The sequence below is a fragment of the Pithys albifrons genome, chromosome 1 (assembly GCF_047495875.1).
Source record: "Pithys albifrons albifrons isolate INPA30051 chromosome 1, PitAlb_v1, whole genome shotgun sequence".
Lineage (NCBI taxonomy): Eukaryota > Metazoa > Chordata > Aves > Passeriformes > Thamnophilidae > Pithys > Pithys albifrons.
In genome coordinates, this window is record NC_092458.1 from 85,530,649 (window position 1) to 85,557,970 (window position 27,322).

The 27,322-nt window shown below is 45.6% G+C and overlaps 3 protein-coding genes across 5 annotated transcripts in view; 2 read left to right on the forward strand and 1 right to left on the reverse strand.

Moving 5' to 3' along the window:
• Nucleotides 1-6,357, forward strand: part of FOXJ2 (forkhead box J2) — a 29,673-nt gene extending 23,316 nt beyond the window's left edge. For all 3 annotated transcript variants that reach the window (XM_071557665.1, XM_071557674.1, XM_071557683.1), the window contains 5 exons: nt 899-1,219; nt 1,608-1,709; nt 2,144-2,344; nt 3,102-3,200; nt 3,812-6,357. In XM_071557665.1, the coding sequence (XP_071413766.1) occupies nt 899-1,219; nt 1,608-1,709; nt 2,144-2,344; nt 3,102-3,200; nt 3,812-3,900 (812 nt within the window). In that variant the 3' untranslated portion in view covers nt 3,901-6,357. The remainder of the gene's footprint in view (nt 1-898; nt 1,220-1,607; nt 1,710-2,143; nt 2,345-3,101; nt 3,201-3,811) is intronic.
• A 1,073-nt stretch (nt 6,358-7,430) lies between these two features.
• On the reverse strand, nt 7,431-10,606 carry C3AR1 (complement C3a receptor 1). The gene is made up of 2 exons (XM_071571830.1): nt 10,541-10,606; nt 7,431-8,789 (listed from the first exon to the last, which is right to left on the reverse strand). The coding sequence occupies exon 2, from the start codon at nt 8,780-8,782 to the stop codon at nt 7,673-7,675; it is 1,110 nt and encodes a 369-aa protein (XP_071427931.1). The 5' UTR covers nt 8,783-8,789; nt 10,541-10,606; the 3' UTR covers nt 7,431-7,672.
• Nucleotides 10,607-17,121: 6,515 nt separating this feature from the next.
• Nucleotides 17,122-23,934, forward strand: NECAP1 (NECAP endocytosis associated 1). The gene is made up of 8 exons (XM_071557697.1): nt 17,122-17,316; nt 18,659-18,759; nt 18,909-19,013; nt 19,404-19,485; nt 19,888-19,996; nt 20,079-20,256; nt 21,427-21,520; nt 21,636-23,934. Exons 1-8 carry the CDS (start codon nt 17,219-17,221, stop codon nt 21,682-21,684), a joined length of 816 nt encoding a protein of 271 aa, XP_071413798.1. The 5' UTR covers nt 17,122-17,218; the 3' UTR covers nt 21,685-23,934.
• Nucleotides 23,935-27,322: the final 3,388 nt, after the last annotated feature.

Sequence of the window (27,322 nt, forward strand, 5' to 3'; positions counted from 1 at the left end):
ATGCAGTTTTTGAGGAAGTTTTTTAGGCAACTTTGGAGTCAGGATGGCAGTATTTGTCCTTTTGCCCTATCACAGTAGTAGGAAGCTTTAAGGCTTGATCTTGAGTCTAATGAAAATCTGAGGCTTGCTTGCAGATGGTCAAGTAAGGGTACCTGAAGTAAGAAGTGAGTAGTTCAGGTTAAAGTCCTCAACTGTGATTTTTCGCAGAGGTTCCACAGTGCATGGGGAGAATGAACCAGGAAAGCAAATATAAGAGATATCCTGAGCTCCTGGTGTTGAGGAAGAATGGAGAACACCCGATGCCCTTGCATGTAGTGGATGCCTGAAATACAGCAGGATAGAAATGACACACCCAGTGAGTCAGAAGGAATGAAAGTAATGATGGAGCCCTTATGTGTACAATGTACTCTGTGTATAAAAGGAGAGCCTTTTATGTGTGTGAGAAAAATTAGGAAGTTTTCTGACCAAGCTGCTTGCAGAAGGGAACTGAATGGAGCCTTTGGAAAAAGCAAGTCAGATGTATCATTATCCATTTTCTAAATGTTTTGTTGTTTAACTTTGCTTGTGGTCATTTATGGGAAATCAACATGTGCATGACATTTCAGGAGATCATGGGCTACTTTGGCAAATGTAGGAAAAATCCAGGGAGGAATTTAAGTGTCAAACTTTGTGCTAAATTCCTTCTGGGTCTTTGTTGTAGAGCCTTTTGGTTTGAACAGTCTGGAGCACAGCAAGGGCATAATTGCACTGATGATGGTTGTTGGCAGCCTGTAGAGGGCACTCCAAAGTCTTCATAAATAGTATGGGATGAGCACTGTGAAATTCGAGACGGATAATGGAAGCAGAGGTCTGATTCAGGCTGCTCTTAAAGCTCCCTCCTCTTTCATTTACTTGGCAGGTTTCTCTTCACTCCTTGGTGACATGCAGCCCTCCAACCACAATTACTACATGTACCAGCAGCAGCAGCAGCAAGGCCCCTCCTCAGTGGGTGCCGCTCCCCCACTTCACACTCCAACCCCGGAGGGTTGCCCATCCCAAGGGGGAAAGCAGCAGGGTGGTGAAGGTTATGGCCCTCCAGCAGTGATGTCCATGCACCCGCCCCCGATGCAGCACGGAGGGTACCACCAGCACCAGCAACATCACCCGCACTCCCACCCACAGCAGCAGCCACACCAGCAGCAGCAGCAGTCACAGGCTTCAATCAACAGTGCTGGCTTTGGTGAGTCAGGGGCAATGGAAAGCACAGCTGGGGAAAAGGGGAGCAATGAGCAGCACCCAGAGAGAAATTCCACAAGGGAGCTTTGCCTAGACACTAGTAGAAAATGAATGAAAGCCAGATACGGTTGAAATATGAAAGGGAAATTACTTCCCTACTGAAGGAAAGAAAGATGCATTCATCCTGGGTTTGGGATTCTGTTTAGAGAAGCAGGATAAGGTCAGGGCCTAGGTGAAAAAGAAGGCACTGTCTCAGGTCTTCCAAGGGAGGAAGGTTTTCTAACTACTTTAGCATTGGGCTCTTCGGTTATGAGGAGCCAATCTTTTTATATTAAGGGGTGGAGGGAAAGGGCAATATGTATTGGATTAACCTTGTCCCTGTTTCATTCCAGCATTTCCCCCTGATTGGTGCTCCAACATTGATTCCCTGAAGGAAAGCTTCAAGATGGTAAACCGGCTGAACTGGTCTAGCATTGAACACTCCCAGTTCTCAGGTCAGTGTTGGCCAAGTGACTAGGGCTGTAGTCTAGAACATGTGAGTGCTGTCAAGAACTTTTTTTCAGTGTAACCATATCAAGTCCATTGGTTTCTCAAGTCACTCACCTTATTTCTAAAATGAGGTATCTTATTCCATAGGTTCTGTTAAAGATCCTTGAATGAATACTGCAGGAATTTGGGGCAGGGAGAACTAATTCATAAAAGGATGTCAGAAAGCTAACTGAGATTTTTCCTTCCAACTTTTCCCTCCCCTACCTGAGTTAGTGAGACAGTATCCTAGATAGGCAGCTCTCCAGGAATTTGGTGACAGATTTGAAGCAATGAAGTTGGCTTTGTGAGGAGGAGGTAGGATTCAAGGGTAGAATATAGAAACTGCAGAGAAGACCACAGTGTGACTACTGTCTTTGACATTGTCCTTTGGCCCCCACAGAGCTGATGGAGAGTCTGCGCCAGGCTGAGCGGAAGAACTGGACGCTGGATCAACATCATATTGCCAACCTCTGCGACTCCCTTAATCACTTCCTTACCCAGACTGGTCAGCTCCCTCATCTGGTTGGCCCACAGCAGCCCCCTCGAATCTCTGATTCTTGTGCTCTGAACAGTGGCAAACAGGAGCAATCCATGAACCAAGGTAATTAGGACGAGACTAAAGTGATATGTAAATGAAGGCCCAATTCTGTGAATATCCTAAACTACTTAGAGCCTTGGCAGGCAATGTAGCACTGAGCAACTCAGAGCTAGGCTGTCAGAGGTGTTCATAGCAACTCAACTTACTCTGGCTTTAAAGAACTGGGATGTCCTATGCCTGTGACTGGACTGACCACTGTTACGTGATGCATACTGTTGACAGGCAAGCTATCCAGGCAGAAATATATTTAAAAGGTAAACCTGTAAAAGGAGAAGGAGGTGGTATTTTTTGTAGGAGACCAACAGAAAGAAATGGCCAAGTAGAGGCATTGCTATTCCAGATGGCATGAGCTGTAAAGGAGAAAGCTCTTGCACCCATGTTGGAGAAATACTGACTGGATGAGGAGTAGGAAGATGCACTCTGAGGAGAGCACAGGGGATGTCATGGTCTTGATAGAACTGTGTGTGTCGTCTACTACTGAACTAAATGGATGATATTGAGCCAGCTTGTGGTGTTTCTGGATGAAAATTTTCTTCTTTTACAATAATAGAGAAACTTCTGCTGGTTCCAAGAACAAGATCCCTGACCAAGCTATAGCTTGCAGTTAGGACCCAACAGCTGAACATCTCCTCAGTATCCCGTGGGTCTGAGTGAGTTGCTCTGTGGCTGAGCTGCCACCTTGTCAGGGCCAAGACTGCTGACCAGAACTGTAACAGTTGGGTTTTTTTGTTTGTTTTTTTTTATTCATTTGCTTTCACAGTGAACTCCTATGGTCAGCCCCAGCCTCCCCATCTCTTCTCCGGGCCATCTCCTATGTACCAGATTTCCACCCAGGACTCTCCAGGGTATAATCGCCCAGGTAAGTGGTGACATTAAAGGCATATTATACCAATGAACATTTTAAAACTGGTTCCCAACCCCTTTGTGTGTTTCTCCCAAAGCACTTAGTAATCAAATGGAGCACTGCAAGTAGAAAGGGAGCCTGGACTGCAAGGCAACCTCCATTTAGGGCTCTGCCATAGCTTTGGGAAGGTTTAGGGTTTCAGTGGCCTGATTTTTTTTTTACTTCACATAAACAGTCTCCTAGCTTACCCTCACCTTCAACTTGCTGCTTGAAGGCAACTTTACATGAGAAGCTTCTGTTGATGAAGTCCTTTGTGCTCTATCAGCAGTCAGCTGTGAGGAAGGTAAAGGCACTGAAACTGACCTCTGTAGAAGATGCTGTGTCGAATTTCACAGCAGACCACCTACAGACCTTGGTAGGTGCTATATGACAGAGAAATTGATACCAGTGGTGTTCTTGTTTATTAGATTGTTGGAAGGGAGAAGGCCCAAATTGCTTTGAGTTTCTTTTGCCTGAGAGCTCTCTGTGAAAAAGCATTCTTTATTCTAAAAAAAAGTTCTAAAAAAGTTCTTTATTCTAACTGTTCTCTTCCCTTTTTCTTTTTTTTTTTCTTGTTTTTGGCTCAGCTCATCATCTGGTCCCTCGGCCTCCAGGGCCTCCTCCAGGCGCCAATGAGGAAATCCCCGATGATTTCGACTGGGACTTGATCACCTAGCGAGTTACAGACTTGATAGCCCGTCCTTTGTGAAGGACGTGGGAGAGGAGGGGGACATGGGGTCAATGGTGTCAGCACCGCCCTCCCCAGCCTCCCTGCCTTGCCTGTATATAGATATATATTCTCTATCTCCGCCAGAGAAGCCACCGCAAGATGCTGCCGAAGATAATCCTTCCTTGTGTCCTGTTTTATCTTCTTTTCTTTTTTTGTTTATTATTATTATTGTTATTATTATTATTACCAATAATTGAGCACAGCCCTCCCCCACCTCTGATGGCCTCGGATGCATCGGATCGGCTATTTCATATTGTGTAGTGCCCTGTGGAGGGCAGAAAGATGGGTCCTTGGTGCCATGAAAAGACCTTGGAAGGCTGAATCCTCGAGTGCATCTTTCTCTGCCTCCATCATTTTGCGTTTAACAATCCCTCTTTCCCTTCAAGGTGGCCGGTGAATCTGTTGTATTGGCTACTGAAGTGAGAGAGCCTAGTGGACCCTGGGAGCCTGTAGTTATGTTGTTTCGTAAATGTTGTAAAGGTCAGGGGGCTGAAGGGACTGTGGAGGGGTGATCTTAGCTCTGTGAACTTTGTCACACCAGCAGAAACAGCAAGAAAAGAAGTGGTGTTCCCGAGTACAGAGAGAGGGTAATCCCTTAGGTAGGGAGAACTAAGCTGAACTGGGAGGGCAGACCTGAGTTTGGAGAAAGGACAATGTGGTGGAGATGGTATTTCAGCAGAGGAGTTTGTTTTCAGAATGCAGTGCCATCTGTGAAGACAGAGAGATTTTGAAGGGAATCCTGACCCATTTCCTACACTGCCTTTTGCAGTCTCTAGGTGAAGCCTACATACCCATCAGGTAAAAGAAGCAGTCAGGGGTGTCACATGTGATTCAGCGAATTCTGTTCCCCAGAGCTTTTAATTTCACCTCTTACCCTTCAAGCCTTTCTTCAAAATATGTAGTGAGGTTCTTACTTGCATATGCAAATTTGGAACTTTGTCCCATCAATATTTGTCCAATTGTTATTTGGCCCTCTGCCCCTCATGTTTCTTTGGAGATTGTCTTTCCCTGTGGTTTGAGAGTGCCAACAACACGAGTCTTGTTGTGTAGGTGCACATTCTCCATCAGGGGTTCCTGCTTGGTGAATGGGCTCATGGTGGGCAGAGGAAGCTACTGCGCAGACTGGGAAGGAACTGGGGGACTGCTGGTGAAGGGCTGGACCCTCTGGTCAGGTACTAGGAGGCCCTCACAAGTGATTTTTGTAAGAAGGGCATTAGAAGAGAGAGGATGAAGTAGGGCAGGGTTTTAAGCCGAACAGTCCAAGAGTGTAGTATAAAAGGGAGGAGGGTGGGTCATACCCCTTGCAGTTCAGCTGGGGAGATGACAGAATCTGGTGTCAGTCCTGAAGGATGAGTTTTTCAGCACTTGCAAATCAGGAAGGTGGAAAAGGTGCAGGAGTGAGTATAGAGATGCCTCCTCCCCTAAGCTGTGTCCTGTGTTCCCCTTTTTTTCTGGTATGGCTCTGTTCTGTCAAACCTCTTGTTTCCTCTTTAATATTTCATAAAGCCTCCCCCCAGCCCTTATTCCCTGTTTACCTGTGAAGGGAACAAACATGGAAATAGACTATCATGGCCATGGCCATTTGACGGACCTTAGGCGGGGGAGTAAAATAATAACCCCTACTCTGACTTCAGGAAGGTGGGGAACTACCATTACAATCAGAAATTGGATCTATGTCAGGGAAGTGGACAGAGTCTCATTGTATTGGGAAGGGGGAACGACACTTTTTTTCCTTCCTTTTTTTTTTGTTTTTGTTTGGGTTTTTCTGTTTGTTTGTTTTAAGTGTGTGTTTGGGGGGGAGTTCTCATTGAGTGTTTCCAAGAGAAATGAGGAATCCCAGACAGCTTCAACATGGAGTCGGCTGTTATCTCTGCTGATTCAGGATGGGAATGATACAGCTTGGAAGCATGTGTGATAGGTTTCTGTGGGAAGTGGCACCAGAGACAGCTTATGGCAGGTGCCAGTTAGTGCTTTGCAGAGGATGTTACTGAGAGCCAGCCCTGTGGAAGTCTGAAAACACCACCGGAAGAAAAACCAAGATGGCTCCTTCTGCGTATCCAAGTGCTCCTCATTAGCATATTTGCCTCATTTGCGTATTAAGTTGTGCCTCATTTGCATATGTAAATACATGCCGGTCAGTGTGCAAATTAGCCTCGTTCCTCTGCCCCTGAAATAAATGTGCGTTGTTAGTGCATGGGAGGACATTGATGGGATGGGTGGCACTGGCCTGCAGGGAGGAGAGTGGGCCAGCCTGGCCTGGAGGAGGGTCCTGCAGGCCCCTCCAGCCCGGTGTGGCCCCCCATGCTTTGTGTCAGTGGTCAGGGAGAGAGGGGCGTGGTCTCACAAGTTTATTTTTGTGCATGCTTTCTTAATAAAAAGAAAAAGTGAATGTTTATGGTTTAACTCTTTTGGTGCCAGTATTGATTTTTTTTTTCCAGCGGCGCCTGTCAGGTTGGCTCAGTTTCCACCTACTTACCTTATAATTTTGGTGTTGACATAGCTAAATGAACCTGTATGTACTTTAGACTGAGACTTTTTATGATGTTGAGAGAAAGTTGAAAGTTCTCCCAGATGGCTGTTCTTGGGGCACTGAGATCTGTGAGTCTTTCAACGCCTGCTCACCAGAAAGGTGAGTGAAAACTCTACCAATACTTGGTGGCTGTTTGCCATACCATGTGTTGGTCATTCTCTTTAAAGGAAGGACTAAGAGGAAAAGCAGATTTAAAACTGCTTCCATCGAGTACCTAGTAAAAGTATTTCTGCTTTTCAGTTTGCATTCAAGTTTGGGAATACCTCAAATAGTCTGACTGGCCGAAATTTTTATCTTCCTTCACCAGAAGGACACAAGAATCACATCTCTCTTGTAAAGAGAACCTGATGTAACTGAGACACAACATGCTCGTTCCCTGCCTTCTTGAGATCAGACTGGAGATTATCAATTCTCAATTCCAGGGGTTTGCCAAATGGCTGATAGTCCAGCAGTTACCTAATCTGGATCATCAATGACTACAGGTAGTCAAATTCTGTGCATGTGGCGTCTTAAAATGCAGGAGGTACATTTGGATAATCTCAAACTACTTCCTAAAAGGAATATTTGGTGGTGGAGAGTGTTGGGGAGACAGCGAGTGTTGTGCACATGTTAATGAAGAGAGGTACAGCATGGGCATTGGACCAGGTACAGTGAAATATTTGCCAGATGGAAGTCAGTTCAAATGCAGCTGACTGGAGCAGGTGCTGTTCTAATGCATGGTTGTAAGGAAATGCAGCACTACCCTCTAGGGGAATCTTCAGATAACCCCACACGCACCTCAGACACCAAGTAGAGTCAAAGAATAGGAAAGATGTGATGATATTCTGAGGAGAGACATCAAAGTTAGTTTTATCTGCAGTTTACTAGAGACCAGAGATGTAGAACATAGACATATGTAAATAATATTCACATCTCAATTCAGAGGTTAAACTACATGATCCCACCACCTTCTGCAGCCCTGCTCTCTTCTTTGAGGGTTAAAATACTCTCTTCTGCTATGCCAAGGTCTTCCCATTTCTAGAGTAGGATATAAAGGGATTACTTGTCATGATCTGAACCATCACAGTGTCCTGGGTGTGGAGTTGCAGGCTAATGAAATGGGTTGGAGCAAAACCAACTGTTAAACAGAGGAATTGATATGGAGGGCCATAGCTTGCTCTTTCTACAATGCTGATAAGAAGTCTTGCATTACACTGTGCTGCTAATGTTCCTCTCTGCTGAAGTCTGACTTTTGTGAAGGCTTGAACTTGGGAGTTCATCACTGAAGGCACCTTCAAGGATTCCTTGCACTGACTGCCGTACCTTTGCCCTGAAGTCCTTTCCCACAAAAACATAGAGCAGGGGGTTGATGCAGCTGTTGGCATATGCAATTGCTGTGGAGAGATGATCCCACAGGATCAATGACTCTGTCAGTCCTTTTCCAAGACTAGGTACAAGAGAGAGAATCCCAACTATGTGGTACGGAGCCCAACAGATGAAGAATGCAAGTACCACGAGCACAATTGTTCGCAGCATCCTGTTGCGTGGTTTGCTAAACTGGTTTGCATGTGTTCTGAAAACAATAAGGATGTAGCAAACTGCCATTATGCCAAAGGGGAGCACAAAGCCAAAGACAGCCCTAGTGATGTTTATTACCATTAAGGCAAAGGGTACAGAATAATCATCTGCATAGGTATTTCCCAATGAGTCATTATCATTGTAGGCTAAAAGTGAGTATTCTTCCCATGACTCATTTACAGACTTGTTTATATAATCCAGGACCTCATCATCTCCAAAACTGTACCCGCACTCAGTTTTGCCATCATAAGTGCTTGTCTCACGGTAGTAGAAGACAGGACAGCAGAAGATGAAGGCCAGGATCCAAATACCACTGCATATTAGCGATACAAATTTCACTGTTCGATGGTTTTGGCACCAGACAGGTTTCATGACAAGGAGGCACCGGTCAATGCTGATGGTCACAAGTAGGAAGACACTAGCAAACATGGTGAAGATTATGACTGATGGAATGACTTTGCAGAGGAACCATCCGTATGGCCAGTGTTCGTGGAGGGCCAGGTGAACAATGAAAAATGGCAAGGACAAGCAGCACATGATGTCAGCCACAGCAAGGTTTAGGAACCACACCGTGTTCACAGACCTTTTCATTTTCAGACCAGCTACCCAGATCACCAATCCATTGCCCGGGATACCTATGATGAAAATGATGATGAAGATAGCAATGGAGACAATTGATGCCGATCCATAATTTACAGCAGCCTGTTCCTCTGAACTGCTATTGCCAAGGAGTTGAGACATTCTGCAGCTGTAGAACAGAAAGCAAATTAGTAGCCATTCACGTTCTACTCCCCAAATTCTCCTCTTTACTGGAGCATCCCTGAGTCAGGTGACAGTACAGAGCTATGAGGGTACAAAGGCATTGGTCTATCCAAGTTTGTGCTAAAGGCTTACTTATGTGACCATTATACACCTTCATCTTTCTTGTGGTGGCTAAGCTATGCAAGTCCTGCTGTTCAGAGGGTTGTATACACTTACGTTCTCCTACCTCTGTCATCCCCTTCGATACCTTTTTTTCCAAAGTAGAGCTCTCTATTCACAGCCATGCTGTTCCAGATGTGTTTCCTGATTGACTTCCTGCTTTGTATACACTTCTCAGAAAGGGAAATCCGTGTTTTAAAGTCCTGTTCCCTTTCAAATGAGCAATTTCCTCAGGCATAACCAGTGAAATACATTTAGGCTAAGAAAGCAGTGCTTGTCTTTATGAAGTAACCCTGCTCTGCTTTCTGGACATTATAAATAGAACACAAAGGACAGCAACTCTGTTGGCTAGGGGGTATTTTAGGGAAGTCTCGGTAACCACTTCCTTCTCCCTTGTTTGTGTTCTGAGCTGTCTGCTGGTTCCTTGGAAAGCTAATCTTCATGAGGAGAAAGACAAGAAATTAATGGTTTAAGAAGAACAGACAGATTTAGTTGTAGAAATAAAAATGAAAATACAGAGTTATAACAGTAATGTTCTTGAGCCTTTTTGTATACGAGGTACCTTATTGCAAGACAATGAAGCTCAGCTACCACATACTTAAGTGACATTAAAACTATGAGAGTAGTAGAGAAACAACATTAATTGCTCAGTTATTCTTGGACTTAGATATTACTAAATTTAGAAAGGAATGAAAAACTAGCAAAGCCAAGACAGAATGAAAAAAAGAGCCCGATCCTCATCCTTTAGGCATTAATAGAATTATCTATTTTAACTAAACCCTTGCTGAATCGATGAAGTCAGTTGTGTTGCTGAAAAGTCCCTAAAAAATGTTACCAAAATGCAAGGAAACTGCATAGGCAAAAGCTGAATACAGCCTGCAGAAACAACTGAGAAGACATAAATAAGGCAACTGACCCTCTTTTAACCTCTATTATGCCAGTAATTAAATGACAGAGACTGTTGTGGGCAGGACTAAATATAAATATTATTAAAAAATTTAAATTCAAATCATCAATCTCTTTCTTGCATAACAAATAGTCTGAAAGTGGAGCCATGCATAAGTGTTAGAACTGCTTCACTGGGAAGAAAATTAGCTTGTAATTTATCAGGTTTTGGTAATAACTGCCAGGAGGTTTTAGGTGAGAGTGACCTGCAAGGAAAGCTGTGAAAGAAGCCTCTGGAAGGCTTAATTTAAAGCTGGAGTCTTAACTTAAAATTGTAACAAGTTTCTCCCATTTCCTGTGTTCTTGCTGATACAAGCAGAAGAGGCTTTTACAGCAAAACCAGGAGAATAGTGCTGCAACAGCTGAATATCGCTCCCTCCCCATACAGAAAATGGTATGAAGAGGATAGGGAATCAAGGAATGCTGTAAAGGTAGTAATGCAAGTCCTACTCCAAAGTAAACAGAGAGATGAATCAAGAAGATACTGCCCATTCTGTGTTTTCAAGAGTGCTGAAAGGGCTGGAACGTTGTTCAAAACTGGAAGAGGGAACTGGAGGAGAGAGCGATATTTTCAGGAATTAATAAATTGCAAGTAGAAGAGGAAAGCAGAATTCTCAAGCTTATAATACCTACCTGAGTGAAGCAGTTACTTCAGTGTGTCAGGGAGCAAGTACCATCAGTCCTGTCTCTGGAGTTACTGTAAAAAGAAACTCACATGACATTTTAGGAACCTACTTGTTTCCTGTATGTGTGTTCTTTCAATCTGATGGAATGGCTTAGAATGACTCATATTTGGAGTTTTAGATATCATCTGCCCATGAACAGTCAAACCAAAAGAAGTTGTCTCGATACTGTCAAAATAAAATAGTGCCCCAAATAAAACATTAATGGAAAGCAAAGGAATTATATGCACAGACCTATACTTTACTGTAGTTTCTATCAGACAACTGAATGACATCTTGCCTGTTAGCATAGTACTGGCATTTGCTTGATGTAATCCATAATTTCAGACTCTGCTATGACACTGTCAAATGTCTGACCTGTTGTCTTGTGACCACTTCCATGCTTTATCAGACCAGCATATTCACCTAGTTAATCCCATTTTTGGATTCTTGGCAATCCAGATCAGCTTCTGTCCCAGCTCAAGACAGCTTAGTTCACCAAATACAGAACACTGTATTCAGCAAACCATGACTGGTTGTGTCAAAGGCATTTTAATCTGACTTTTACCTTTCAGAGTATTTAAAGTCTATTTTTAAAGAAGGAACTTGACTACAGAAGGTTAGAAGTGGTTCACTGAAATGGTGATTGCGCAAAATGTGGCAAGACTAAAGATAAGAACTAAAGATCTCTAGGGCAAGGCATTTCAAATGTTTTAGCTAAGGGGTTCCCCCTTGCTCCTCAGAATTTGAGAATCAAGACTTGTAGCAGAAATTACAAAGCCCAGACATACAAGAATCAGGTTCAGTATTTTGGTTTTGGTCTGGAAAATGATCCATGACAGAGCAAAGTTCTGCTCCTGAGGCTGGCTCTATGAAACACACAAATGCTGCCTCTAACACATAAACCATGAAACTGGAAGGAAGACAGGGGAGGGTTGGGCTGCAACCCCAAAGATAGGCAGTCTGCCAGGAAAATTCCTCTAGCTGCATCATATTCTCAGCTGCCGTTCTTCCTGGGGGACTCTTCAGACTCAGATAGGCAGTGCTGATAGGAGGTTACTTCTATGGACTGCTATTGGCCAGGGGACACAGCCTGGTGACCACCATGGGACTTGATAGCTCTAGTCAGACTCTACTTTGCAAGAACGTCCCTCTCCACCAGTTCTGATAAAACCTCTCTAAACTTTTATGTTAATCCCAAATCATCACATTGCATTTTCTTCTCTTCTGGCTCTCCCCATTCCCCTTGTGATAAAAAGACCAAGCTAGCTGAGAAAGGCTCTAATTCACAGAATCACAAATTAGTTCAAGTTGAAAGGCTGGCTGGAGACTGTCTAGCCCAATCCCACTTCTCAAAGCAGGGTCAGCGAGAGCAGATTGTCAAGGACTGTGTCCAGTTATATCTGGTGGTCTCCGTAGAAGGAGATTCCATAAACTCTTCAGGGCAACCTGTTGCAATGTTCAACCACCGTCACAGTCACCAAGGCTCTCTCAGCTTGTCCTTGCATGAGAGGTGTACCAGTCCCTTAATTACCTTAGTGGTTCTTCACAAGTTTCACTTCACTATGTTCATGACTCTCCAATAGTGAGAAATCCAGGACTGGCCACAGCACTCTAGATGTGGCCTCATCAGTGATGACTGGAGGGGAAGGAACACCTCTCTTGACCTGCTGGCAACAATCCTCTTAATCCACCCCTGGCAGCTATTGGCATTCTTTTCTACAAGGGCATATTGCCAGCTTATGTTCAACTTTTTGTTCAACAGGACAATGTCATCACTCTACAAATCTGCTTTCCAGGTGCTCAGCCACCAGCATGTATTAGTGAACACGGTTGTTCCTCCCCAGAACTTTCCACTTTTCTTGAACTTCACGAGTTTCCTGTTTGCCCAGTTCTCCAGGATGTCCAGGTTCCTCTGAATGGTAGCACAGACACCTGGTGCATCAGCCACTCATGCAAGTTCTATATCATCTGAAAACTTGTTGAGGGTGCACATGACTTCATCATCCAGGTCATTAATGAAGAGTTGAACAGTACTGGAACCAGTGTCAGCTGCAGCTGGACACCACTAGTGAGTGGTCTTCAGATGGATGAAGTTGTTCTAATCACCACTCTCTGAGCTCAGCAGTTCAGCCACTACTCAGCCCATCTCACTGTCCACTTACCTAGCCCATACTCTGTCAGCTTGACTATGAAAATGTTCATCTTGAACTTCCTCTTGATGTATAGAGTCAATCAGCCAGCACAAGTTGGCAAAAGCCATAATGGAAGTCACCACGTATGTCACCACTTCAGGTTTATTACTACAAAACTTCACCATTCTATCAGTTACTAAAAAATTAGACCCATATGCAATTATAAAAACATGATCATTGTATTTACAAAAGTCTGACTCCTACAAGATTTCAACTTCACTGCTGAATTCTTTTAAAAAAAATAAAACCAAACTTTAGCTATTATCAGCAGTGCTTTGTATTTTCTTGATCCAGAGACTCTCGATTGAACGAACAAAGCAATTTTTTGTTCTCTGCTGGTTAAGTCTCAATGGAATTGAATGGGAAATGTATTCCTGGTGTCCTGGTGCTGCTGGTGAATCATTCTTCACATGCCTTACAACAGCTGGCCCTCTGCCACTCTCTCATCCTAGATGCTCTCCTTCTAGAAGGACAGTAGGAGGACCATGGCACACTGAATGACAGCACAGTAAAGAGGTAGGTGAAATTTAATGTTGCTAATACTGAATCACTGAACTTGGAACAGCAACTGTAACTATACACACAGAGGGATGTAGTCTAGGTGAGTTATTAGCACTCAAAGAAAAAACTTAGCAGACACTGCAGGATGTTCTCTGAAAAATCACACACAACTCAATCCAAAAGGTAAATGTGACAGGAAGCACTCACTGCTTCTTGAATAATGAATGCTGTAGTGGTCCTGGATTTTAAATACAATTATAGAATCAGAAGAAATACAGAAAAGGATGGCTAGACAGCCATTGCTGGGAATGGCTTCTTTTGGTGGACAAGCTAAATGGATTAGAATGGTTCACCTTGGGAAAGAGACAAGTGGCAGTATGAGAGACACATAGATAAGGTGATGTGAACTCGTATTTGAAAACAAAAAAAATTATTGTTTTTTGTATTGCACGATTAGATTCATAGCTCCAGGGATAATATGTGTAACTAAAAGTATAAATAAGTTTAAAAAAACTAGACGAGACCATATCAGACTATAAAATATTGCTTAGAAATGCATTGAATCCCTGGCCCATAAAGCCCTTACACTTAGATTGGTAAGCTACTATACTGGAGAAGTGTAATTCTGTGCCATTTTACAGGCTTTCTTTAAGTTCTCCAGGGCTTGCCTCTCATTAACCTCTTCACCTTAATTCTGCAGCCTGACAAGCAACTTAACACTGGCACAGTGGAAGAAGAGAGTCTGAGCTGCCTTTTACACATGTATCTGCATTGAGTGTGGGTGACTCCTGTGCAGGCTGCATGGCAGGGTTCAGATCTCTCTACCTGCGCAGGTATCTGTCACTTACCAGATCTATGGATCAGCAGCTCAGATTTCCTTTCTTTGTTTCAAATGTTTTCTGCACTGGGCACTTCAGAGATGCAGTGCTGGGCTAGTTGGCTGTTTGGCCTGACAGGATAGATTGATTGCTCTGAGTGAGGTTCACTACTATCCTGTTTGTCTTAGTTTGAGGGGAAAACCAAAATGTTTACCAAAAAGCAGAGGAGAGGATTCCTCCACAATAATCACATCACTCTTTATTAAATTTAAGAAAAAGGAACTTTAATTAGAAAATGGATATAAGAAGGATAACTGTTCTTAACTAGTATATATATACATATATGTGTAGATATAGATATAACTGTAAACAGACCAGAGCAAACTACTCCCCCAGCACCAAACGTAAAGACAAAAGAGAACCCCCAAAACAGTAGGTTCCTCTTGGAGCAGTTGTATTTATGGACAGTGTCAGTGTCACACCTTGGCTGGCTGCGAGGTGAATCCTCAGTCTTTTCCCAGCGAGGCAGAGACAAGGGATGAACTCACATGGACTCTCTCTCTCACTCTCTCTCTCTCTCTCCTTGTCCTCTGTTCCAAATGAAGAAGGAAAAGCTGGCAGTGGAGGAAATGGTGATAATTCCCAGGAATCTCCTTGCAGCCCAAACCAGTCCCCAGGAAGAGGGGGAAAAAAAAGGTCTGCAGTGTCCTGAAGCAGCTATGTCTCCCCTCTCTTCTCTCTCTCTCTGAAGCTCAGGGTGCCCAGAGATGGAGGGGGAAAAGCAAAAAGCAGAGCCAGAAAAAAAAAAGCTCTCACCAGCAAGAAGTGGCTGTTTTTTCTGCCCCTGCCCCAAGGAAACCCCCAAAATCAAACCAAGCCAGCACACAGGGGAAAAAAGAAAGAAAAACCTCTCCCCCTCCCCAGGTGCTGGGGTTCTGTTTTCTCACCTCCACTCCACAATTAAGCTTGATTCTGAAAGTCATCAGCTATCTTTTGTTCTCAGTCCTGGCACTCCAAGCCTAAACCTTTTGTGTTGGTATGGCGAGAAAAATTCTCTGAGGGGGCTCCTCCCAACACCACTTTCCTGTGAACCTTTACTGTTCTCCTTACTTCTGGAAACAGCAAGAAACAAAATGCCAGATACTCTTTCAGCTCTCCCCGCATTAACTAATGCTATTCCACACCATTAAAAAAAATAAGACTAATTCCTCAAACTTAGTGATGCTTTTTCTTCACACTGTGCTCACTCCATGTTCCATGGATAGAGCGAATTACTTCTGAGCACAATTAGCCCACGTTATGCCTACCCCTTGTTCTGTGGATACAGAACCACAGAATCTCGGAATCATTGAGGTTGGAAAAGGCCTCTGAGATCATCAAGTCCAACCTTTGACCAAATGCCACCTTGTCAACTAAACCACAGCACTAAGTGCCACATCCAGTTGATCCTTGAACACTTCCAGGTATGGTGACTCCATCACTTCCCTGGGCAGCCTCTTCCAACACTTGACATGGACATGGCTCTACATAATCTTGTAACTTTTGTTATGCCTTTTCTTCCAGTTTTCAGAGTAAACATTTGGTGTTTTAGAGGCTCAGCCACAGGCTGCTGCAACACCAGTGTTGGCTGAGAAATCACCATTAAGAAGAGCATGGTTTAAATGCTGCTGTTGCCGATTTAGTAGCTCCCTAACACAGAATGTAGTTTAGAAAAGAGACAATGTTTTTCCATGCAGGGTGCAAGGTGGAGGTTTCCACAAATCAAGCAGACCAACTATCAAATCTTTTTGCTAGTTGTACATTTTAGCAAACAAAGGCCTTAGTGTTCCTTGGCTACAAGTTACATAGTTCTCTAATTAATTACTACTCTACCTTCTATTGGTTAATGATTCTGTCCCTTCCCATGCTAATTACTCTACATACTCAATCTTTCTCTCCCTTTGGGTCTGTGGGTTTCTTGGGTCGGTGGTGCCTGAGTTGATAATCCTGATCTCCCCCTGCTGGAACTCCCTTTCACCAGCCAGAGCTGATTCAGCACAGCTGCTGAATTGTCTTTATTAGTTTCTTCCTTATCTTGGGAGTTGTGCCAAGTGTCCTCGTGGCCTGTGAATTCTGCATTCTTTGAGTCTGCTATCAGTGGTACATCTTTCTCCTCAAGCTTTGTTACCCTCCCCCTGGGTCTGAGGTCATTGAAATACGTGAAGCCCTAAACTCTTAACAAGGTAATTCTACCCATAAGTAATGTGTCTTTCTAACACACGGACATCACTTAGAGCTTGCTCGTCAGCTGCTCTTGGTTTCACAGATCAAATCTCCTTTCCTGTTGATTAGACTTGAAAGTTACAAACATCAAAGAAACATCCTTTCTTAGGAAAATCGTCACAAATTCCGTATTTTGCAACAATCAGGCAGAGCTCTGCTTCACAGTCAGTCCCCTTCTCATTCCGGGTAACTCCGAAAAAAGGGTTAATTTTGCTGATCCTTGAGATGTCAGCACCACTGCTAGTCTTAACATAATTGATACGTAATTATCATAAATATATTATTATTTTGGCCTCGTTTTTGGGCAAGTCACACTCCTGGAATTAACCTTGGCGCAGGTGGCATTTCCATCCTTCCCAGCAACAAAAGTGTTCCGTGTCACGTTTCCCCTCCGGTTCGCTGTGCTGCCCAGAGCCCCGTGCCCGCAGCACCATGGAGTGTCTGCAGCACCGTGGAGTGGCCCCAGCACCATGGACTGCCCGCAGCATCCCGCAGTGCCCGCAGCACCATGGAGTGCCCGCAGTACCCGGAGTGTCGCTTGTTCCCCGTGCCAGGCGGGTCGCTGCCCGTGGCCGCCATAGGCCGACCCACACAAACATGGCCGCGCCGCCCCATCGAGGCAACTGCCAGGCTCCAACATGGCGCCGGTCCTCGCTGCTGTGTCAGAGGAAGCTCCAAGATGGCGCCCTCCCACCCCCGCGCCTCGCTGCCAGCATCCAAGATGGCTCCCTCCGCGTCTCCTGCGTGGCTCGCGCCCCGCCCGGCCGCCCCCGCGCCCCCAGGCGGTGTGTGCCCGCATCAAAGATGGCGGTGGGCAGCGCCTCTGGGCACTAGGCTGCTGCCGCTCGCTCCCCGGGGGGGCTCGTGCCCGAGATGGCAGCGGCCGAGCTGGAGTACGAGTCTGTCCTCTGCGTCAAGCCCGATGTTAACGTCTACCGCATCCCGCCTCGGACTTCCAACCGCGGGTACAGGTGAGGGAGTGAGCGGCGGCGTCCGCGGTCGCCCTGGCTCAGCGCGGCCCGGCCCGGCCCGGCCCGGCCCGGCCCAGCCCGGCCTGTGGCAGCAGGGCCGTCCTGGCCCCGAGCAAGGCCTTGGGAGCCGCGTCCCGCGGCCGCGAGCGGGTCTGCCCCGCTGCCCGAGCCCCGACGGCCCTGCCGCCGCCTGTGGGCAGTGAGTGCTGGAGGCAGCGCGTCCGCTCCGTGCTGGGGCGAGCAGGGGCCGCGCTGCCGCTCAGGTGCAGGAGGTGAGGGCGCCGAGCAAGCAGCTGTGCAGACAGAGCTGATCTCCCCCTCCGGCTGGCTCATCGGCGCGGATGTGACTGACTGGTGCGCTCTGAGGGCACGGTGGGTTCGCCCTGTCTGCTCTCGCAGTAGCGGGGAGGAAGGCAGAAGTTCAGCATCATTTCTAAGAAGAGACTGGAGGGCCAGAAGCTAGAAAGGCCGCCTCTGGTTAGGTGAGAGTATCGTGGTTTGTGGTTTTATAAGCTCTGCCCACAGGCCTGCTGGAGAAGGGGATTTGTATATTTCCTGAACCCGACATACTGCTGATGCTGTGGGTGTTGTACCAGGCCACTGATGGTTGTTTAGTGTTGTAAAATCCTGTAGGTTGTACAGCACCAAGCCTGACAGAGTTCAAGAAGTGTTCGGACAATGCTCTCAGGCACGTAGCGTGTTTCTTGATGTCCTATGCAGGCTCAAGAGTTGAAGTCTGTGATCCTTGTTGGTCTCCTCCAACTCAGAATATTCTGTGATTTTCTAGGTTGGTTTTTCTCTCTCTTTCTTTTCATTTTTCCTTTTTTTTCCCCTTCACAAGAGTCTTTGGGCTAGTCAGAGTTTGACAGGATAGTCTGAATGTGTGATGTTTTACCTGGTGTAAGCCAGGTGTCTCCAGGCTCTGAAGTACTTGATACTATTTGGCAGCAATAGGATGGAATAATGGAGTGGCTTTTCAGCATGCTATTTATTAATTCTTGGGGTCTTCTGGATGCTCACAAGTCACTTATTAGTTACTTGTGGATTTCCTGTTCAAGTGAGTTTCTGGGCTTCTATCTCTCCTCTTCTGTACACTTACAAAGGTAGAGAGTTGATGTTCTCTGGACTGTGTCTATTTCCTTTTACCCAGAGAGACCAGTCAGTCATGTGTGTTGATTGTCAGCATCAGAGAGGAACTGAGACCCCATGTGTTGTTTGGGGAGGGAAGTGGAATGAGAAATTGCAGGTGTTGAGGGTTTGGGAGTAGCGACTTCTGCTGAGATGGTTGAGCAGAAATAGAAGGGTTGATGTATGTTCAGTGATCAGCTGCTTGTCTTTTCAGGGCATCTGACTGGAAACTGGACCATCCAGATTGGACAGGGCGGCTTCGTGTCACCTCCAAAGGCAAAACTGCTTACATAAAACTGGAGGATAAGGTTTCAGGTAAGGGAAAGGCTGTGCTTTGGCAGGACTGCAACTGTGATTGCTGCTTGTGAGCCTGTGTTTCTCAACCTGCTCAGGGCTGTGTGTGGCAGCTCTGGCCACATTTAGCAAGAGGTCTCTCTGCTTAATGCCTGATTCTTTGTCTGCAGGAGAACTTTTTGCCCAGGCTCCCATAGATCAATACCCTGGCATTGCAGTAGAGACTGTGGCAGATTCCAGCCGGTACTTTGTCATTCGAATTCAGGATGGAACCGGTGAGTTGAGGGACAATGTATGTGCCAAGTGCCAGGGGTGGAGGAGTCTTAGCCTGATGGAGCTGGGTGTATGCCAGGTGGTTTGGAACAGTGTTCGGAGTGCTGACAAGGCTGGGTAGTGTGCCTGAAGGGATGAGAAGGCAAGGTAAACAGAGGAGGTTTTCCTACACTGTACAGAGTCCAGGGGCTGGGAAGGAACATTCGGTTTCTGAGCATGCATCCTGAAGTTTAGGAACAGTGAACTGCTGAGGGCTGCTGGTGTCCAGCTGCAGGTGTGTTGGAGGGAGGCAGCACAGAGTGGCTTAGGAGAAGCAGAAGGATTTTGGAGTGAACGAATACAAGAGCCCATTTGCAGGTCACCTCTAATGACTCCTCCTATCTCCTTGCTAGGACGAAGTGCTTTTATTGGCATTGGCTTCACAGATCGTGGTGATGCCTTTGACTTCAACGTCTCTTTGCAGGATCACTTCAAGTGAGTTGTGCTTTTCTGGAATGCTGTTTTTCCTCTGGCCTGTAGAACATGGTGGGTGGTGGTGCATGGTCATTCAGCACAGGCTTCCTTGGGATGGTCCTGAAGCCCTGCTCTGGCAAGGATCACTTGAGTGTGCTGTCAGCTGTCATACAAGCTGACAACCCTGCAGGCTCAGGTCTGTAAGTCTTAAGCTTAGGTCCTGTGATGCTCCAGGTGCAGTGTTAGGAAGTCTCTTGGGTTTGTGGCAGTCATAGCTTTTTGCTGTACTACACTGGGAGTAGGAAGGTAGTAGGTTTGACACGGCAAGGTAAGTTTGGTGGGATGGGGAGAAAAAACACACATTTTTCTGAAATCCTGTTCCCTTTTGCCACAGGATCTCAAGTCTTTCTATTTTCTTTTTAGATGGGTGAAGCAGGAGACTGAGATCTCCAAGGAGTCCCAGGAAGCTGACACACGTCCCAAATTAGATTTAGGGTTTAAGGAAGGGCAGACCATCAAACTAAACATTGGGGTAAGCAAACCAGTTTACCCTGCTTCTTTCTATGGATATGCCAGTGGAGACTCCTCCTTACTTGTCCTTTCTTTTTATACAGAACATGACGACAAAGAAAGCAGGAGCAGCCAAGCCCCGTGCATCTGGATCAGGTGGCCTAAGCCTGCTGCCCCCACCACCAGGAGGCAAAATTTCAGTTCCTCCTATACCTTCCCCTTCTTCCACAGCCATTGCCAACCATGTCACACCACCACCTGTGCAGAAATCCAGTAATGCAGGTAAACACTAGCACAGAGCAAGCATTCAGTCAGACACTGGTAGGGGCTTAGAGAGGGATGAGATCTGCTGCTGCAAAGGCATGTTCAACTTAGTGCCAGCAGTGCCCTGTGAGGCATAGTGTGTCCCTGCTCTCTTTGGCGATTCTGATGCCCCAGTGCAAGAAAGACATGGATCTCTTATGCTGGGTCCAGAGGAGGGCCATGGAAATGGTCAGAAGGGTGGAACATCTCTTCTGTGAAGAAAGGCTGAGACGGTTGGAGTTGTTCAGACTGGAGAGGAGGAAGCTCCAGGGAGACCTTATTGTGGTCTTCCAGTATGGGAAGGAATCTTGTAAAAAAGATGGAGACTGAAAAGTCTGTAGTGACAGGGGCAGGGGGTAAAGGCTTAAACTGAAGGAGAATAGAGTTAGACTGGATATGAGGAATAAGTTCTTTACAATGAGGGTGGTGAGACCATGTAACAGGTTGCGCAGAAAAGCTGTAGGTACCCCCTCATGGAAGACTTTCAAGGCCAGATTGGACAGGGTTTTGAACAACCTGATTTAGGGAAAGATGTCCCTGCTCGTGGTGTGGCTGTTCGACTGGATGAGCTTTGAAGGTCTCTTCCAACCAAACCGTCCTATGATTCTATAACAAAGAGGATGCTGCAGCCTCCTGGAGGCTGTGCTAAAAGTGTGACAATGGAGAGCTGATGGTACCCCTTGTGCAGGCAGAGACTTCAGCAGTGCTGTACACAGGTTTGAGTGAGAAGAAATTACAACCTTCTGGATGGGGCTCATGTGGTTCCAGAGCATGGTTTGTCCTGTTAAGGTGATGCCTATTTGGCAACTTCTACGATTGCTGAGCTTGGGTTGAGTCTGAGCCTTATGTCTATTGGGAGAGGCAGTAAGTCACAATTCTACCAGTTGGTGTCCTAAATGGAGACTGAAAAGTTCTTGAAGACAAATGTACCTTGCAGTGTGAGCTGGAGGCTCTGTGCACATTCAGCAAAAGGTGATGCTGTTATGAAAAACCCCTTTAAAAGTAAATTCCTTCTTCTGGAGAGAGAGCTGTAGTCTCTTCAAAGATTTTCTGCCCCTGTATCCAGAAGTTTCTTTAAGATGACAGTTTAAATGCCTATGGGGTTTTCTTCTTGATTAGCACGGTATGTTTTTTTCTCTCCTGCATTAGATATTCTATTAGACTTAGACGCTCCTGCATCTGCATCCAAGGCACCAGTATCAGCTACCACAGACCTCTGGGGAGACTTCAGCACTGCATCCAGGTAAATTGTGATGAAGGGAACACAAGAAGGGTAGTGTCCTGGTGGGCACTGGAAGAACCATAAGTTATAAAGTCTTATTAGATCTGCCCCTTTGATTCTCCTTTCTTTATTTCAGCGCTGTTCCCAATCCGGCTCCTCAACAGTCCGACTGGGTCCAGTTCTGATTGATCAAAGCAGTGGAATGGGACAAACAGATGACCAAGAGGCTCTAGAGGCACAAAATGGGATCAGAGTGGGCACAAACCTCTTTAGTCTTCAATCAAATCCAAATTGGGACAATCCTTCATTTTTAAACCAGACCTTCACTTCAGTAAAAACTTAACTATTTTTGATTCTACTGAACCTAAAGAGAACATACTGACTCCACCCAAGACGGGTAAGGAGGAGAGAGGTAGCTTTATCTCTTCCATCCACTTGGCCATTGCATGGTACATCCTAGCTCTTTTTCCCTGTCTCTCCATACAGGAAAAGCAAGAATCCTAAAGAAGGTGGGTACAGGAGTAGGCTGGATAGGTGCCTCTGAGTTCCTTGTCCTTTAAATTTTCTCTGATTAGGCTGTTGCTTTTTGTAGCTGTTTTCAATAGTGACTCCAGTCTCTGCTGCTTGCAGTGCTGAGGACAGCTGCATCTGACTGCAGCTGGTAAATGGAGCCTGTAAGGAGATAGTTCTTGTCTCTACGCAAAACCCTCTTGGTTTGATTGTGTCTGTGGTGAGGAGTGAACCTCCCCCTGCACACGTTACTCTTCCTGTCTTTGGTGCAGTTCTTGGTAGTGCTGGATGTTCCCATGCTCTTGTGGGAGGAGTCATACAAATCCTTGAGCAGACCTGCTGCCACTTCACTGTAGGTCCAGGTGGGCACCCTGTCTCCAGGCTCCTTATTTGGCTGGCAGGTTCACTGGAGGAACTTATCTCATTTTAACTACTTTTCTCCCCATGCAAAGGCCTCTCTATCACTGAGCTTCTTTTAACTGGAAATAGCTTTAAAAAAAAAAGCCTGTTTTTATAATTTGGTAGTTACTTGCACCAGATGACAACCAAGTAATTCCCACCAATCAGCATTTCATGTTCTTGTGTCACTATCTTGAGCCCCAGCCTTGTGTTGTGACTTGGCACTGTATTACAAATATTGCATATCTATGCCACAGTAGGTGGGACAGTGGATTATTTTTCTGGAGGAGGGACAGTCTCCTTCCTCTTTTCAGCTCACACTTCCCATTTTGGCTAGAAATGTATAGTAGGCCCAATCTTGCAACTGTGGCAGCAAAGTTCTCCCACCTGTATTTCTTACAGCTATTCTTCTGAGGTTAATGTTGTAGGGTGTGAGCTGGTTATTCGGACTGGGATTTTTTTTATTTTTAATATTTTTAATGTGCCCCAAGCCCTTTCTGTTTCTGTGTGGTTTAGGGTGTTAGAAGGTGAAAGGCCCTTACTCTCTGCTTTTCCCTTTGGGAGAGCTTCCTGAGGCTCCTTGATGTGGATGCTGTTTCCTCTTTAGCATATGAACATGATCTGGGGTATAAGTCTGATTACCCTGGGCAAAGCTCGCAGGGCAGGCTGGAAACCTCACAATGGTGGCTACCCTTCATGCTGGCTACTAAGCCAGAACAGTAGCTGGGAAGGTGATCTCACTGACTCTAGGACAGCTGTACCCAGTTACTGGAACACTAGGGTTTTGGTGCTTCACTGAAAGGCTTCTTCCTGTTTTGAACACTCAACACAGCAACACTGTTGTGTCTCTAGCACACCTCTGCAAGTAAATTTTTTGGCTTTGGGCAAAAATTTTCTTGTGAGGCTTTTAAAAGGAATAGGTAGATGTTTGCACCTCGTACTGGCCAAAAGGTCCCTTGGCATTTTTGTCTTCTTACTACACTGAGGGCATTTTGAAGACAAAGTTTCACTTAGACCATCCCTCTGGGAAGCAACATTCTTGAAATAGCTGTAAAGCTGCTGCAGTTCCACTTGTGGAAGTGGGGACCAGACTGCTGTTGGATGTATTTTAAGTAGTCCTTTAATCCTGATTCCCTGGCTCTCTTGGTGTTTTCCCTTGCCTTCACAGTCACTCCTGCAGTTTCACTGCACTTCAGCTTCCTGCCTCCTGTACTTGTGGATGGCTTTAGTCTGCCAGTGAAGTCATGGACTCTGCTGGTTGGCTTTTGATCTGTCTTTTTTTGTTTGCTCAAATCCTAGTGAGGTCCTGTCATTTCAACTATGTCTCAATTCCCCAACCAAGGAAGTTCATGGCACCAATTAACAACTAACTAGGAGCCTCTTCTGTGTTGTCTTAGTTAGTATTCTGGAGATAATATATTATGTATTCAAAAAGCGGAAGAAGCAAAAATTAAAGATATATGTATATAAAGTATAAGATGTACTGGTGCAAATGGTCATTAAACAAGTACTATTGGGGAAAAGACTGTCTTGATTATTCTAAGTTGTCAAGTTGTTGTTGCTTTGGAAGCCTCTAAGTTGAAGGTCTTCATGTCTCCAGCAAGATCCTAGTAGCCTGCTTATCCTTCTGCATATGTGTACGGCCTGCACACTGGACAAGAGCAACTTCAGGAGTGAGTAGGTTCAGGCTCTATCTGGGCAAAGATGAGGAGTGTGGAGGAAGAACACTGAAATGACGTGGCTGCTCCAAAGGGAGTTAAACTCCACATGACAGCAAACACAACAACATAGAAACAGCTCTGACTGTAGGTTCATGTGATGCTCGATAAGTGTAGATAAAACTACAAGTGAGAAAACTTAGTTGTATTTCAGACATTAGAGGCTTCTACAGCCTGCAGATATTTTCATAAATAGTTCTTTCCATGCTGGTAGATGAGTAGCAGTCTCTGCTGACTGCAGCGATGGGCAAGGTGAGCTTTATCAGGGGCAGCAAGGGCAGCCTGCTTGGAAAGAGAGCAAGCTGGAAGCTGAGTCACAGCAGGGCAGGCAGGGGCAGTGACTGCACTGACAAAGGAGCAGTCCTGCAGTACTTGAGCACGAATATCAGAGCAGGTCAGGATGAGGATTTAGATCATCAGGGTATGTGGCCAGATGTAAGCATGGCTGCTCTAGCTCAGGCGGGGATCAAGGCTGAGACCCTTAGCTGTGATAAGCCCACAGGTCAACTTTGCTAAGGTTTCTCAAAGCCAGATGCCTGTATTTAAGCTGGACCTCAGTCCAGGCAGCTGTGAAAGATGAAGAATATGCTCAGGGCCTTGACATTCTTCTGTCAAGCCTGCTTACAGCCATCTCTTTGTGCACAGTCATACTTGCTCAGTGTTCCTCTGCCAGACAGCAAAGCTGTGCATATGGCTGTGTTGAAAGTACAACAGAAGTCTTGTGGCTTGGGTAAAGATGAAAAGTCTTAAACTTTCAAGTTGACTGTTTGAGTTATCAAATATTCTAGTATCTGTGGTGTCTGAAAAAATTATTTTCAGATCTGGGAGCTGTTCCTGTGTTTTGGTGAATAGGGTGGATATGTTGCATAGCTCATGGCAGACAGAAAGTGAAGGACCTTGCCCATAAGCTATGGTGAAGGTTCTCTGACTTTGCAGTAGGTACTTGTAGAAAAAAGGGTTGAAAAGCCCAAGAGGGTGTTTCTCCAGAGTAGAAGGATTTTCAGGTGAGATGCACCTAAGGGAACTGCAGGGATATACTCATGTTTGTGCATAAAGCATAGAGGACCGGGAAACAGTTCATGAAAGAGAGCTTAGTCTTCTCTGTAAATACTCTGAGTCCCTGTGCCTTTCCTCACAGGTAAGTTCCTGGTGAAATGACTTGGCCTGCTGGCCTGTGAATGGACTGGCTGAATCCTCCCATGTCTTTCTGCACTTCCCCTTGCCAGTGGTTTCTTCTCAAGTAGCCTGCTTACTGACTTTTCTGCTACATTAGAAGTACAGTTTGAGATGTTGCAGACTTCACTCTGTAAAGGATTAAGGCCAGGCCTTTAACGTGGATCAGGAGATCAAAGTGAGCAGTATCTCCTGAACATTTACTATGTTCCACATAGTAGATCAGCTGATTTCCATAGGCATCTGGGAAAAGCTGCCCACAGTGTGAGAGGCACAATGGTCAAAGTGGAAGAAAAGTTTGTGCCAAATGGGAGACAGAATCTCACCGTCATGCAGCTACTTTTTCTACCACAGCCACAAATATATGGATTTCAGACACAAACTTTATAGATTTCACAAAACCTTGATGCTGTATGTGGACTGAAGAAATGTGAGGAAGAGTTGTCCTTCCAGTAAAAACCAAACAGGAAACCAAAATCCCCAGTCTTCCTGAGCATTGGTAATGAGGTATCAGGATCTGAATCTGAACTTAACCTACAAAGTTTTAGGAGAGAGGACAGCTGGGCTGGTAATGCCTATAAGAGGAGCACTAGGGTCTAAGTAGTTAACACAGACTGTAATGCCTCAGGGTCTAGGCAGTCTGCTGAGTGCTCCTTAGATTATGTGAACAATAGACTCTCACTCTAGAGAGTGTTACCGGTCTCTTTCTTCCAAGTTAATTCACTTAAAAAATCCACTGTGCAGGCTGGAAGGGCACATGTGGGGAGAGCCCTTCCCACATCTTCGTTCGCGAAGTCTGGCCATACATACATACATAATAGCTCTGCCCATGCTCACAGTCAGAAAAAGCACATTGCAGGATGCAGTGCCCTTCTAGTTTGATAGTTCTTAATTTTGCCACCTGCCACTACCTATAAGCTGTCTGTGTCCCCATCCAGAGTTCTGACTCTGACAGACACTGTTTGAACCTGAGCACGGGAAGGTCAGTCAGCAGCAGCTGGTCCACGGAGTGTCTCCTGACCAGAGCAATGTTTTCCAGCTGTCACTGCTGGGATCCTGCATACTTGTGTTTGGGGCAGGCCAGCCAGGTAATTTGTAATAGCCTGCTTTCCTTTTTCTTTCCCAGGCAACTCCTGAGTGCTGGGACAGAGGGAGCTGGCTTGCTTAGTAGATTGAATTTTTAGTCCTTGAAGCAGTCTGAAGAGACATTCCCTAAAGGAGGGAGCTGCCTGTAACTTGGAGCCTTTGTGTTGAGCCTTGTGTTTTAGGGATGTGTGGTGCTCTCCTGCCGTCCCAGCCTGGTCTGCAAGCCTGGCTTGGGTGGTATCATCCGCGATCAGGCGTTGCAAATTCAGTCTGACCCGCGACCGTGTGCTGCCATCTGCTGCTGAAACCCTTTGTTGCGAGATTGTCTGCAATTCGTGGGCTCAGCCACTATTTTCAGGGACCGGCTGGGCCCCCAGGAGTCGAGAGAGTGGCGGGTGAGATACAGGAACATCATCTGAGACCTGGCTACTAGCACTGGTGATGTGTACTCTGAAAAGAAATCGCAGCTGGCGATTTGTAGTTGAATAATTTGGCACTAATGGAACTGGTGCTTCCAAATGTACCAGTGTTCTGCTATCCTATCTGTCTCAGCATGTATCTCCTTTTGTAGTCCAGTGTGCATACAGGTATGTATTTTTGTTGTCTTTAAAGTTTGGCCCAAAGGAATGGCACTGCGCTCAGTCTTTTTTAAAGTGATGTCTGAGCACTTGTCTCTAAGTTCATGTTCGTGGTGTTAATCAAACTGTTCAAAGGTGTGTGGAGATGCTGTGTCGGTAATGCTACACAAACCAGCACTTCAGTTAGCTTTCAGGCACAAGGAACTGGATTTCAGTGGGCAGCAGTGCCTAGGGGCAAGGGGTAGGAGAGCATTTTACGGGAATATGTGCTGAGGGCCTATAGATAGGACAGCATAGGCTGTATGTTTAGCCCAGCGTTAGGAGCTGCTGTCACCAATACCTAAAGCTGAAATCAATAC

Excerpts from the sequence above, each read along its gene's own strand:
- C3AR1 (XM_071571830.1), bottom strand. The coding sequence starts at position 8,782 with ATGTCTCAACTCCTTGGCAATAGCAGTTCAGAGGAACAGGCTGCTGTA.
- NECAP1 (XM_071557697.1), top strand. The coding sequence starts at position 17,219 with ATGGCAGCGGCCGAGCTGGAGTACGAGTCTGTCCTCTGCGTCAAGCCC. Across the intron at positions 19,014-19,403 it reads TCGAATTCAGGATGGAACCG|GACGAAGTGCTTTTATTGGC; the intron begins GTGAGTTGAGGG and ends TCTCCTTGCTAG. Across the intron at positions 19,486-19,887 it reads TCTTTGCAGGATCACTTCAA|ATGGGTGAAGCAGGAGACTG; the intron begins GTGAGTTGTGCT and ends TTTTCTTTTTAG.